Consider the following 13,164-nt stretch of genomic DNA (forward strand, 5'->3'; position numbering starts at 1 on the left):
TAAAGAGCTTTTGCTATTTTTAGCACTGTGGGAAATTTTAGATGTACAGTCCTTGAGTAGGTACAGTGCCTCAGTTGATTGCAATATTTAGCAAAAACTCCTTTTGTGCTTCTGATTAGGATGGTATTTACTAAATTACAAAATTAGTATTAAAAAGGCTTTTTTAAGATGAAGATTTAGCGTACACAGTCTAAAACCCTCCACCCAACTTTCGTTTCCTTTCAAAAACTTCCAATCCGCAAATAGGGCGATATTTCGAGGAGCACTTGAACGTACCACTTTTGACACGAGCTCGCTGTAAGCGGGGGAGGCGGGGAGAGGATGTTTGGTGACAGCTCTCTGGGACACGCCCGCCGTGACAGCAGCAGCAGCGGCTTGTGAGGCTTTGACACCGTGCACTGCTTCCTCAGCCGGGAAGTGCCTCAAAGCTTCTCGGCCGGGTTTTGACGGAATAACTTCTCGTCCAACTAAATGAACCGGTCGCCTGTTGTTCTGCCTCAGACTGCTGCTGTGGCTTTCCGTGTCAGAGCAACAACAGAGATGTAAAGCAAGTTGCACTACCGCATCTTCCTCTTGATATGCTTCTGACATAACGAGGAGCCAAGAAGTGACAGAGGTATTTTAGCATTCTTTTGCGACTTGTTTATGTTAGTGGGGCGCTGCTGTGCGCTGTTGAAGCAATTGTAATAACGCAGACACAGTTAAAAGAACCCTGACAACAGTGTCAATACCTTGTATTGATGTTCATAAATCGCTGGAAGTGATAAGAAACATTGGAGTATTCATATTCAGGAGCATTCGCTGTTGCAGTTTTACTGCGTATTTAGTGAAAATATCATTGCCATCAGAGACATTGTCTATAAGCGTTACAGCCAGGCTTAGCAGCGGATGCACATTAGCGTCTGACGAAGAGGCCAACTTTTGAGCAGTCTTCCTAAAATTAGGTGTTGGGCCTCACCTGCTGAGTACCAGTGCTAAGACATATTAAAAGTTTTTGTTCTAATACACTATTTATACACCATTTTCGTCACCGTTAGAATTAGTCTCGATAATGATTTGCAATCGCAGTTCTCCTTTAACCAATTATACACGTGCAGTCCCATCACAGCTGTCGCCACAGGGGTTATTTATGGTCCACAGGTGCGTTTACCTGCCGATTAAAAACACGACAGGTTCTGTTTGCTCTGAAGGTACTGCAATGTTAAAATTTACAGTAAAATGTCCTTAAGGACAGGTATTTATGAGTCAACTCATCTCAGTTGAGAGAAACACAAACTGACCTCATTACTAATTAATGGCCCCAGAATGCAGAATGAAGCAGCTCAGCGCTTAACATCACCCTGATGCTCATTTCAGGTGGATAGTTTTGATCTGTCCTTCAGACGAGGTCACCTCTCCCTACGTTGTCTTCTCTTTATTGCTTGGGGACTGTACAGCAGTGCTTTTGTTGCTGATATACTGCAATGTAACTTTGTTACATGGACAACAGAATTAGTGTTTTTTTTTCCAATCAGCTTTTGAACAAGGATGCAATACAGTTGAGTGAGAAACGATATAGATATAAAAATAATAAAAAGTTTGGTTTCTGAAGTAAGATTCTGGTTTAATCTTTAAAGGTTTGAATCAGCTGCAGAATAAGACCCTGGAGGTGGATGTAATTCATTTTCTGCATTGAAATTAGCCCCCTTTTTTTGAGAAGAATCCAGTCAAAAAAGTGGAGCTGAAAATAAACCTAACCACTACTAGTAATTGCATTTCCTTGGGTGGCCACTTGAGGTAGACTCTAGAAGCAAGTCAATCCCCTTAAGATGTATTTTGACCAAAAGTGCACTTCAGCTAGATTCATATTTTTATCCACCTTGCAGTGTATCGGCATGGCTTACTTGGAACCTCACTTGAGGTACCAAAAAGAGCATCAGATGGTGTAAGTTATGTGGTCCTACCTACAAAAAAAACCACAAAGACAAAATAACTTCCCCATAGCATACTGTATCATGAGACAAACAACATAAGATAATGTAGCATCTTCCTATTAAATTTTTCTGAGGTGTGTTTATGCTGTTGTCAGTCTCATTCCCTGGTTAAATAAGGGATGAATGGCTGAGTTTCAATGTTTACAGTCACAAGAGGCCCTGAAGTTAACCTTAATGCAGGGATATCAATACAGAGATATACTGTAGTCCTTGAGGGCCACCGTCCTGTTTCACTTCTCCAGCAGACTTGATTAAAATTAAATGGATCAAACAGCTTGTTGTCAAAATTCTGCACAATGACCCTATATTTTAAGTTAGGTGGGCTGTAGCAGGGAAACTTCTAAATCCTCTTGGATGGTAGCCCTCAACGACCAGAGTTTGAGATCCCTGCCCTAATGTTTATCAGTATAACACATTATAATAGACATTTTCTAGAAGGCAGCTGGTTTAAAAAAATATATGGTTGCTGTATTTAACCCATAAGAAGTCTTAAGTTTTTGAAACCTCACCTCTGAGGAGTTCTGTCAGAACCTTTTTGGGGAATAATGCTGCAAGAAATATAATTTACCCATTTGATTTTCACAAGGGTTTAATGTTTTTTTTTTAATATGAAGTAGGATGGTTTATAGCACTAATGAGTAGCTGGTGTCTCCTTGGTGATATTACTAAGCCAATTTTGACAGGTGAGCTAAAGCTAACCGCTAATCAGGAGGGGACCTTGGGAAGAGCTTCTTTTTTTAGCATCTAAAACAACCTTAAACATATTTAATAGGCTGAGCGATATTTTGGATTTCAACATTGTGCTAATTTTACATCGGACAACTGTTTACCTTGTCACTGCATATTCAACCGCACAACATCTGTGTTGCAACTTGATACTGGAGTCAACACCACGTGGACACATCACGTTACGCAAACCCAGTCTATGCAAAGAGTGATGCAGTCCAAAAATCCCCAATGTAGTGCTTGTTTTAACAGCAATGCTATTTATTAGTAACTAATAACAGTGAGAATAATTCCCTGACCCTAAACTGAGTCCACCTTTACTGGCTGATTGCATCTTTTTTTTATTTTTGTTGTAAAATGTGCAACTGTCTTCTGTATTAAAAAATAATTTAAAATTGTTATTGCAACCTTTTAATCATGTAAAAGTTTATCTAGTATTTTCTTGTAATTGTCTTCTGCACTCATCAGCATCTCAGAAGAAACCAGCCTCCTGATGTTCAGTCCACCTGTTTAATTCACTCCATTTTTTCCTGCATTACATCCTACCATCTTGCTCTTATTTTAGGCACTGCAGAGGAAGATGGAGGTCCAAAGTGGCGTTCAGCAGTCGGAGCCCTGCCCTCTGGACTCTCCTCGGTCAGGAGCCAGTCAGCAGAATGAAGTGAATGACAGACAGATGGAATCCAGCAGCAGGCCTTCAGCTGACAACCACAGTAAGGACGCACAGCCAGCAACCCAGAAAGATGACAAAAAAGTAAGTTGCAGACTCCCACTGATGCACATCTGCAGGCACCGTGCTGTGTGTGTGTGTGTGTGGGTGGGTGTGTCTATACATATGTGTGATGAGTGATGAGATCCTGTCTAGGGAGCTATTCTGGGTGATATGTCCTGCCCTTTCAAACTGACTTATTCACTGTGTCATCTTTTGGAGTTCTGAAAAGCAATGTGGTTTGCATGTTTTGTGGTGTTAAGTGATGTCTAGTAGTTTATGTGTGGGCTATCTAGTGCTGGAAGGACCTGTTAGCACACCGTTGCTGTTGCAAGAAAAAGTGAAACTGATGGTCTTTTGCCTGAGCGGTTTCAAAGGAAGTAGGTAATGTGCTGTTATGTTGCCATAAGAACCAATCAAAGCAAACGCTAAACCACAGCACATTTAAAATTGCTTACTTTTATGTGCATGCCTAAGTGGCTTGTGCAGTCTCCACATGCAAGCCCTCATTCTTAAATATATCAGTCCTCTGCCATCACAGAGCCCTCAGCACATCCAAGAGTGACAGTAAAATCCTCACTGGCTGTGCTCCATCTCAAGGGCGTCAATCATGCTTCTTTGGGAAGAGTCAGAATCTCTTTCCGTCAATCAGCCCAAGAGCCTCTGTGCACCCCTGAGCAGAGAAGAGATAGAGGCAGAATAAACACAACATATATATATGAAAACATTCAGTAAATGGCTGGCACTACTGCTGCTGGCAGCTCTGAGTGGACTGCTCGTCATGGCTTATGGTATCAAGTTTGAATGGTAATTAAAAAAGAGTTGAAGTATTAGGCTTACACCAAAATAGCTTTTTGAAATGATAAGATTTAGGTGTGATGTCAGTTTGTCTGGATGAGAAGCTGCTTTTCTAAAAACAGTACGGTGTGCGGTCCGTTTGTATTTTTATACAAAGAAATGTGTCAAAGTCTGTTTAAATTCTAGGATACAACATTCATCAGTCAAGACTTTGCTATTTATATGAAGGAGTAATTGATCCTGTGTGTACTGTGTAATCATAGAGTTATAAAAATGTAGAATTGCTCGCACAGCTTCAAACTTTTTCCACTAACACGGTCAGCCTGACTAAGTCTTGTAATAGTTATAATTGGGGGAACACTTTAGGGAGTTATCAGTCTCTTTACCATGCAAACCAAAGCAGGAATTATCTTTTACTTATTCGTTTTCCAGATCCGGTCTCTTTTACACAGCTCATTGGAATCCCTTATCACAGACATTTGTCGGGAAATTCAGTACTCACTCTCCAGAAGGCTGGATGAAAGATTGCCTAATTTCTGTAATTAGCTCATAGAAAAAAGCAGAACCTCCACACATCCACTGGACTTGGGTTTATTTATGCTTTTAGATATCGTATTGTGTTAAATGCCTGCATTTCTTGGATCTTGTAGTAATGTATCAAAACCATAGATAAAATTAATCTACAATAAAATTTATAATGATAATTGTTGCCTCTGCAGGAGGGTGAGTAGTCAGTGTTCATGTTCAACACAGGCATTGTCTGTCTTTGGCTGTTGGTACCACATAGTGAAGTAATGAGGCATGAAGGCGTTAACGTCTTAAATTTAAGAGGGTTCCTAACAAGCTCACAGTGGTTCTGCCCCAGTCATTAAACCCAATTCTGTGTAGTAGATGCATTTTTTCCTGCATTTATTTGTTTCTTTCTGTTCTTTTTCGATCTCTGTTGTTAATTAGCAATGCAGCATTTTCTCCAAAGGTTGCTCAGGGAGTGTCGGTCTTTCTGTCGCGGCCCGACCAACTGGTTGGTAAGCTGGCTACTGCTTAATTCATTGATTCCTCTGGAGTGTTAATTTATCAAGGTGTCATCCGTGGAAGTGGACCACTGCTCTTGTCCTTGTGAAAGAGTGCAAGTGTCTTGTCTGCTCTGTTGTCTATTAGTGATACATCACAGAAAATGAGAGGGCACAGTTGGACCTGTGGGCTGAGAGCTGCAGTGGTATTGAAGGTCATCGTGCGTTCAGTCAGATGTTGTGTAAAGGTTAAGGAAGTCAGCTGGTGAAAGTTAATTTGCTAGCTCAAATCCCCAGACTGTCTTCAGTATCTCTACACCCTGGGGCAAAAAAAAGCCAACGTTTAAACTTTTATTTTGCACTCAGAAATGTGCTGATGAAGTACCCTTCAGTGAGCAGTTAATCACCAGATGTGCCTCGCTATGATGTTGTTTGCTCAAAGTTGAATTCTATGACTGAGCTTGAAAGGGGGGACGGGGGGTACATCTTTTGAAGCTAATGAAAAAGAGACTTTGAAATTGGTCACTGAATTGTAAGTATGGTTTATAAAATAAGATTTACTGTCAAGCTAACTGGTGTCAATTGATCGAATATGAGTTGCCTAATCAGTCCCAGTTAGTTAACTTGGATTTTGCTCTTGGTACCAAATGAAACAACATTAGTCCTCATTTTTCTGTTTCAGTCAAGGTCTGAACGAGTTTGAAAACCAATCAAATTGTGATTTTTCTCGCAAATGTTGCAAATTGTTTTGTGATTTAATCATTAAAATTTCAGCTTCTGTTCAGTGTTCATGCAGAAATATATTTATAATACGAGATGGAGGGTAGCCACATGAGATTACATCAAAATATGAATTGTTCTATATTCTAATACAGGGATTTAAAGGTATGACAACAGCTAAACTTACCAAAAGGAAGCTGCAACCTGTGGCCAAAATAATAATAATAATAATAATAATGGATTAGATTTATATAGCGCTTTTCAAGGCACCCAAAGCGCTTTACATTGTGAATCCATTATTCATCCACTCCTCACTCATACCTGGTGATGGTAAGCTACGTGCGTAGCCACAGCTGCCCTGGGGCAAGCTGACGGAAACGTGGCTGCCAGTTTGCGCCTACGGCCTCTCCGACCATCACCGAACATTCATCCACACATTCATACACCAGCGATGCCAACACTGGAGGCAAGGAGGGTTAAGTGTCTTGCCCAAGGACACAACGGCAGATGACTGCGGGAGCGGGAATCGAACCGCCGACCTTCCGATCATTGGACGACCTGCTCTACCGCCTGAGCCACAGAAGCCTGAAGATTACATTTCCTCTAGGACAAGTTTTATACATTGTTATTGTGGAAAAAACTAAACAGTCTGTTATTTATCTTATTTACACCACAGCATGTCATTTCTCGCTACATGCTTTCTGTATTGCACTCGGTGGAGTTTCACCATGATGCACACACCCAGACATGTGCAGAGACACACAGGGGAGCATACTCCAAACAGCAGGCGGAGAATGCATCAGGACATTTCAGACGTTAGACTGTTTTCTGTTCTTTGTGCTTTTTGTGACATTTCAGTCATTTATTAACAATTTGTCCACGATGAGATTTGAAAATGTGGCGTGACTTCATAGCTGAGTGTAGCCATCACATGGTGCCTAAATGGCTGTTGAAATAGACAGATGAGGGAATTTTGACTGAAGCGAGTGGATTTGTAAAAACCATGGACGCTGTAGGTGTAGAACCTGGATCAGGCGTGTTTTGTAATAAAAACGAATCATTCTTCTTTGCAATTTGCTAATTGCAATGTTTTTAAATTGCTATTTCAATTTTAAAACAATAGATCATTTAACCCTATTTCAAACTCATTTAAGAAACATAGCTTTTGTATTTCACGAATGAAGAAAGATTGAACACTGAAATATTTTGTTAATCATTCAGATCCTGTTTAAGGCATCTTTGGTGGCTGCCTTGACTCTTAATGGAAACAATGCTAAAAGCCTAACATACCTTTCATTTGGATGTTTCTTCCCAGCTTCAACAGAAACCTTCAAGTTCAACCAGGTTGGATGGTTGCTGTCATTGCACAATCATTTTCACAGTTGTGAGTCCCGACCCTCGACCTACACCTATAAACACTCTGGAGAAGGTTTTCACTTAAGATTGCTCTATTTTGTCCTGCATCTCACTTTCTCTGTCCTGTCTAGTTCACAGCCCCTATGGCTGAAAATCGTCCCCACAGAACCATCATCACCTTGCTTGACTGTAGGAATTGTATTAACATGACGATGCTCAGTGTCCAGTTTTCCTTCCACTTGCTGTGTCAAACTGTAGTAAAATATTCAATCCCTGTTTTGTCAGATCAGAAAATTTTGCCTCTCATGGTCTGAGGGTCTTTGAAGTGTTTTTTGACCAAATTCCCAGCAGGCTAACTTGCGGTTTTGTCCCCTTTTTAGTCAGTAAAATCTTTCATTCACCACTCAAGTATAGAAGGCTGATTATAAAAGTTTCCCCCCCTCCTTAAAGGAACTCTTGATCTTGTTAATAGTGACCATTGCCATTTTTGGTTTCCTGTCTGATCAAGGCCTTTTGTCCTACATGAATCAGTTTGGCTCAGCACTCAGCTAGAGGAAGCTCTAAGAAAACGCCATGTTTATTCTTTATACTCTTAATCTGTGGTAAGAGGTAGCTGTTCAGCTGCTTCAACCAGGGAGTTGAAACAACGATTTGGGAAGCTGTGGCATTATTTAACATTTCTTCTCAGAACCTTAGTTATCTAGCTGTAAGCTAACTGTTAACTTTAGCTCTCATTTACATTTAGGTATTTTTGCAAATGGTTCCATGCAAAGTAACTTATAAATGATGGCCACTATTTTAAGCTTTAGCACAGTCAGAAAACGTGGCAGAAGCATCAAGTGGTTATATTCAAAGGTGTAAAGTGAGAATTGAGCATTTTATGTTACAGGTTTTTTGCACAAATGTCATAAGAGATGAGTCTTCAAGAGACACTTGAAGATAGAACGGGAATTCTTTGCTCTGATAGTATTTGATATTTCCTTCCAACCACACATGAGAACAGCCTGGTCTGAGTTTGCTTTTTCATTTGTACACAAAGAAGAGAATCTAGTTATATGTGAGTGATCTATACTATGGCTGTAATTGCTGTGATAGCAACTGTGTATCAGATGCATCCACAGCATTTTATATATTAGTGTGTTTTCCCAAATAGTTGTCAGACTACTACTGATGTCAGTGACACCCAAAATGTATACTCTGTAGAGAAAGCCAAAGTAGTAAATTCTTATTCATTAAGGAAGAATAGGTACATTTTTCCCCCAAGGTTTGAGTATAATATAGCTAACCCTGCACTTAACCCGTAATGGACTCTGTGCCACGTTTGTTCCTGACCCTTTGTCCCTGACAGTAACTGAAGTTCAGAACATAACCTCTAATTCACCCCAAGAGATTATTCCAATTGCACCCCTCACCACAATGGAATCAGTTTTTGCTTATTATTTTGCAATTAGTTTAGTTAAATATCTCAAAGCAGCAACTAACCACCAATGCTGATGAGCTGCAGTGCTGATTTGAAATATTGCACTAATTGGTGTCATGGCAACTCAATGACCTTTAACTCATTAACTGCACTGGAAGCAGAAATAAGCCGGCAAGCACAAAGCCTGTGGCTGCATGTAGGAGTTAGCTTGCTGATCCTGCAGTTTTTATAATAGTTTGCAGTTTCCTAAAGAGAGGGAATATGTGAATGTGTTAATGTCTGCGTGCGCTTTAGTTCAACAGACAGTTTATTTTATCTCTCATATGTATGTAAAACAGAGCGATTTATTCCTCGCTGTGGTAATTTGTATCTTCTTTCCATTAGAAATGAGTCATTGGGGATAGAGCTTTAATGCGTGGAGTGGAATAGTGGTACCAGTGATTATTGCTGTTATATTTGATTACACAAATGAGAAACATTCAGGAACAGCAGAAGCAAATCATGTTAAATTGCTTTGAGTGAATCAGTGTGCACTTTCAGATGAGTGATCAGAAAATTAAAATCTGAACAGTTGTTACTTGGTCAGGGTTTGAATGAAATTAGTTTTATTAAACAATAAAATCAGTTGACATGAGCCCAAGTCAGATAAGTGGAACTTTCTTGACTTTGTGATGACTTGTTGTCCAGATGGTCTTTGAGCGTTTGCTTAATAGCTTCTTGCTCATCATCATTTTTTGGGATAGCTGTAAAAGCAGATGGCTTCTCACCTTGCTTGGTAATTTGGCTTCAGCTGTACTGTGACAGGTTGGGATGTGATTCACTGTACTGTTATGTATTTTCTGTATTAGTTGTGTTGCCTATAAACTCTAAAAATAGTCAGCAGTTTAAGCTCTAAAAAGTTTCTATGATAGATATTTTGTATATTGAACATGAAATGAATAAAGGTTGTATTTGAAAGTTAAAGGTAAAATGGTTAAGTGCAGAAATGTGGGCAAGTTAAAGTGAAAGCTTCTCTCCATCAGCATTTGCTGGACTGAACTGAGTGCAGTGAATTGACGAAAATACGTACAGACATTCTGAACACCACCTCCACAGCCCCCTTTGTCCTCCACTCTACAGATTACTTTGGTGGTAGCTACTGGGGCCCAGATAATTACCTCGTGTTATTTCTCCTCCCACACTTTGCTTTTGAAGTTGTAGCTGCCTGGCTGCCCAGCTGCCTGAGCTCTAATAGCATCCTGGCGTGCCATCGATCCCACACCCTCCTCCGGATATGAATGTGTAGTGGAGTTGTGGAGAGAGCAGCGCCAGTCAGCCTCAAGTCTCCTCAGGTCTCCTAGAAATCACAGAAAGGGCAAATAATTGTAATATGCACATTAAACTGCAAATTAAAATGTAAAAACTGGCACATTGTCAATATACATTCAAATGCCTGCAATAATAATAAGTAATTTATTGCAATAAATTGTACCTGCTATAACCACAGGATTTATTCCGAGTGTGTGGAGAGTCCAGCATTGCAGTCCAAAGCCTCTGTAATGGTAGTGGCAATTAAAATGACCTAATGGCTGACTTTTGTGAAGAAACCAAAGTCATTAGTAAGTTGCTGGTGCTTTCCTTCCCTGAAATTTCTATTTTCAAGCTTACTGTTGTAAGGATTTTCGTCTAATCTGGGGTTGCAGCACAATGTGGTGCAGGAAGAAAGAAATTCTCCACTAAATGAAATGACTTTAAAAGTAATGCTGGGACTAATGAAAGACGTGCACATTTCATTCTTATTTGGTTAAATAGATATTGATATTGTTATTAGTATCAGGGCTCGAAGTACCATGTATATGTGTAATTTTGTGCATGTAAAATTTTAGCAGTGCACATACTTTTTGACTGCTTGTGCATGTGTGCAAGTATGGAAAAAGATGGTAACTTTCATTGTTGCCAACTTAGTGATTCTGTCACTATATTTGGTAAGCATGCACACACGTCTACTGACATTTTCTTAAAACAAATAGCCACAAAGCTAGCAGTTTTTTTTTCCTTCCAGCTGCCGTCAGAGTAAAAGATGTTTACCCTGCACCACACCCAGAATGAAAATAAAATGCACATTTACAAAGCTGCTGCTGGCTGATCTGTCCTGGCTTATGGTCAGATATTAATGTCCATCATGCAGACTGTAGACAAAAACATTTAAAAAGTAAAAAATGCTTTACTGTAAGGTGCTGTAGACACTTAATTTAGAATAAGGCTGTGCATGTTGACACATTATTATCGCTTTACTGGCTTTGAATACACAGACAGGCTTCACGTCACAGGATTGGGGTACTGGCCGGGGATAGCTGTTCTTTTGTGACTCAGCCTTTGAGATCACCTGTAGGTGGACTGCTGCTGCACTCACCTGAACAGGTGTTTGTTGATGTCTCCACACGAGGAAACAAGCGTGCACTTGATGAAAACTCGTTCCTGATGTACTGGGATCCTTTCACATAATTGCTACGTTTAAATAATTATATTTTAAGTTTTAAAAGTTGTCAAATAACGTTCATACAGGCTAAACATGTATTTGCTTTGCCTCTGATCAGATGTCATTTTATTTCCTTCTGCTTATATGTCATAACGGGAATTTTAAGAGAAAATGTTGAATTGTAGATTAACTGAATATTTATACAAGTATGAGGTCTTTGCCATTATTTTTCTCTTGAAACATCACTTCTACCCTCACAGTATAGAAGATCTAAGATTGTAATCCTGCTTTGTGTCAGTTGCAGCAGAGAAACACAAATTATGGCTAAAATTCACCTTCAGATATTGTTCCTCTCTGTTGCCTGTTGATGGCAAAATGTTTGGATTATGTTTAAGTAAACTAATTGAATTTTTCTTTCCAACATACTTTGGGGCATATTAAAATCCAGCATCAGAAAAAGAGCAGGCATAAATCATTAAAATGTTTATTGCAGAATTGAATTTGTCTTAAACTGTTTGCTCATTGTACTGCAAAATATGCAAAAATGATTCTTTTAACTAGACTAATTAATTAATTAAAAATCATTTAAAAATGTGAACTATTTAAATGTTTTTGTCTACAGCCTACATTAATAGGCAATTTTATCTCAGTGTAAACCAGGGCGGGATGAGCCAGTGGCAGCTTTGTCTTGATGCATATTGAGGCTGGTCATAGAGCAGAGGTGAACATCTCTCACTCTGACTGCAGCTGGGAGCTGGGACTGCTGCTTCGAGGAACCTAACCTCCTCTAAATGCTTTTGGATGGGGGAGGGGCCTAAATTGTAGAATTTAATAATGTAATCGCTGATAAAAATCAGCCTCTGATAGCTAGGTACTGTTAGCATCGCCGTGCGCGCTGACATGTTTTCCTTTTGCTGCCCAAAAAAGGATTGACAATCATTTCTTCACTACTAATACAGGCAATGAGAGAGAATGTCTTTCATTACTGTATTTTGCAAACTTGGACCTACATACAAAATTCAGCGGGGAAAAGGTTTAGCTGAGGGATCTCAAAGACCAGTCCTTGAGAGCCACTGTCCTACAGGATTTAAATGTTTCCCTATTTCAACCTGACTCAAACTAATAGGGTTGTTTTGCAGAATTTGACAAGAAGTTGTTGGATCAATCTAATTTGAATTAGATGTGTTGGAGCACGGAAGCATCTAAAAGTTTACGATCCCTAATTTTTTAGTGTTTCAGATAATGATAACACTGTTCATGATAATTATCAGACGGATCTGAAACTATTTCTGAATCACATCAGCTTCATTTGCAACATGTCACAAATAGTTGTATATTTTGTATATTCTTAAAAGAAACAAAACATTTAACAAAAAGAAAATAGATGCTCTGTCATTAGGCAATTTCCACAGTATCATTAGCTTACATAGTTTACACTAGAAATGTTGAATGCTCCTCTAAAAAAATGAACCTCTGTAGTTTGCTAATTTTGGAAAAAAAAGTAATCGAGCACTGTGTTAACACCAATCAAGTATCCAGCAAGAAGAGCTTTCTGAATACTTGCCAAACTGTTGTTTGCCAGCAATGACTGAGCTGAGAAAATTAGAAATGCATAGTGCACGATTAAAATGTTTAAGGTAAGAAGGAATGTAATATAAAAGAGGAACAGTACAGACTCTCAAGGTATTCTGTCATGTTGTTTGATGGTGGGCACTTTTTTTCTTTTCAAACTTGCTGTGTTCCTGTTTCTGGTGAACTGAAGTAAATACATCGCCTCTAAAGTGTCCAAAGCATGATGTAATTAGGTTAGCTCCTTGTTTGGTGACCGAGGTCAAGTCTTAGTCCATGATTTTACGTATTAGGGACAGATCATCATTAGTGAGGACACGGAAGAGTATTACCAATTAATTTTTTTAACCTTTGTGGTATTTATGATTGCTACATGTATGCTTACTTTCACCTTTAGCTGGTCAGGGTCATTAAAATCTAAAGAG

At 39.3% G+C, this 13,164-nt stretch overlaps 1 protein-coding gene across 3 annotated transcripts in view; it reads left to right on the forward strand.

Moving 5' to 3' along the window:
* Positions 1-329: 329 nt before the first annotated feature.
* Positions 330-13,164, forward strand: part of rbms3 (RNA binding motif, single stranded interacting protein) — a 306,045-nt gene continuing 293,210 nt past the window's right edge. Inside the window, exons 1-2 of one of the 3 annotated variants that reach the window (XM_042011495.1) lie at positions 330-616; positions 3,265-3,453. In XM_042011495.1, coding sequence (XP_041867429.1) covers positions 3,280-3,453 — 174 coding nt within the window. In that variant the 5' untranslated portion in view covers positions 330-616; positions 3,265-3,279. Of the gene's footprint in view, positions 617-3,264; positions 3,458-13,164 lie in introns of those variants that run through there. The other 2 variants (XM_042011491.1, XM_042011493.1) reach the window with 2 other exon arrangements.

Source organism: Melanotaenia boesemani, chromosome 17 (genome assembly GCF_017639745.1).
Source record: "Melanotaenia boesemani isolate fMelBoe1 chromosome 17, fMelBoe1.pri, whole genome shotgun sequence".
NCBI lineage: Eukaryota > Metazoa > Chordata > Actinopteri > Atheriniformes > Melanotaeniidae > Melanotaenia > Melanotaenia boesemani.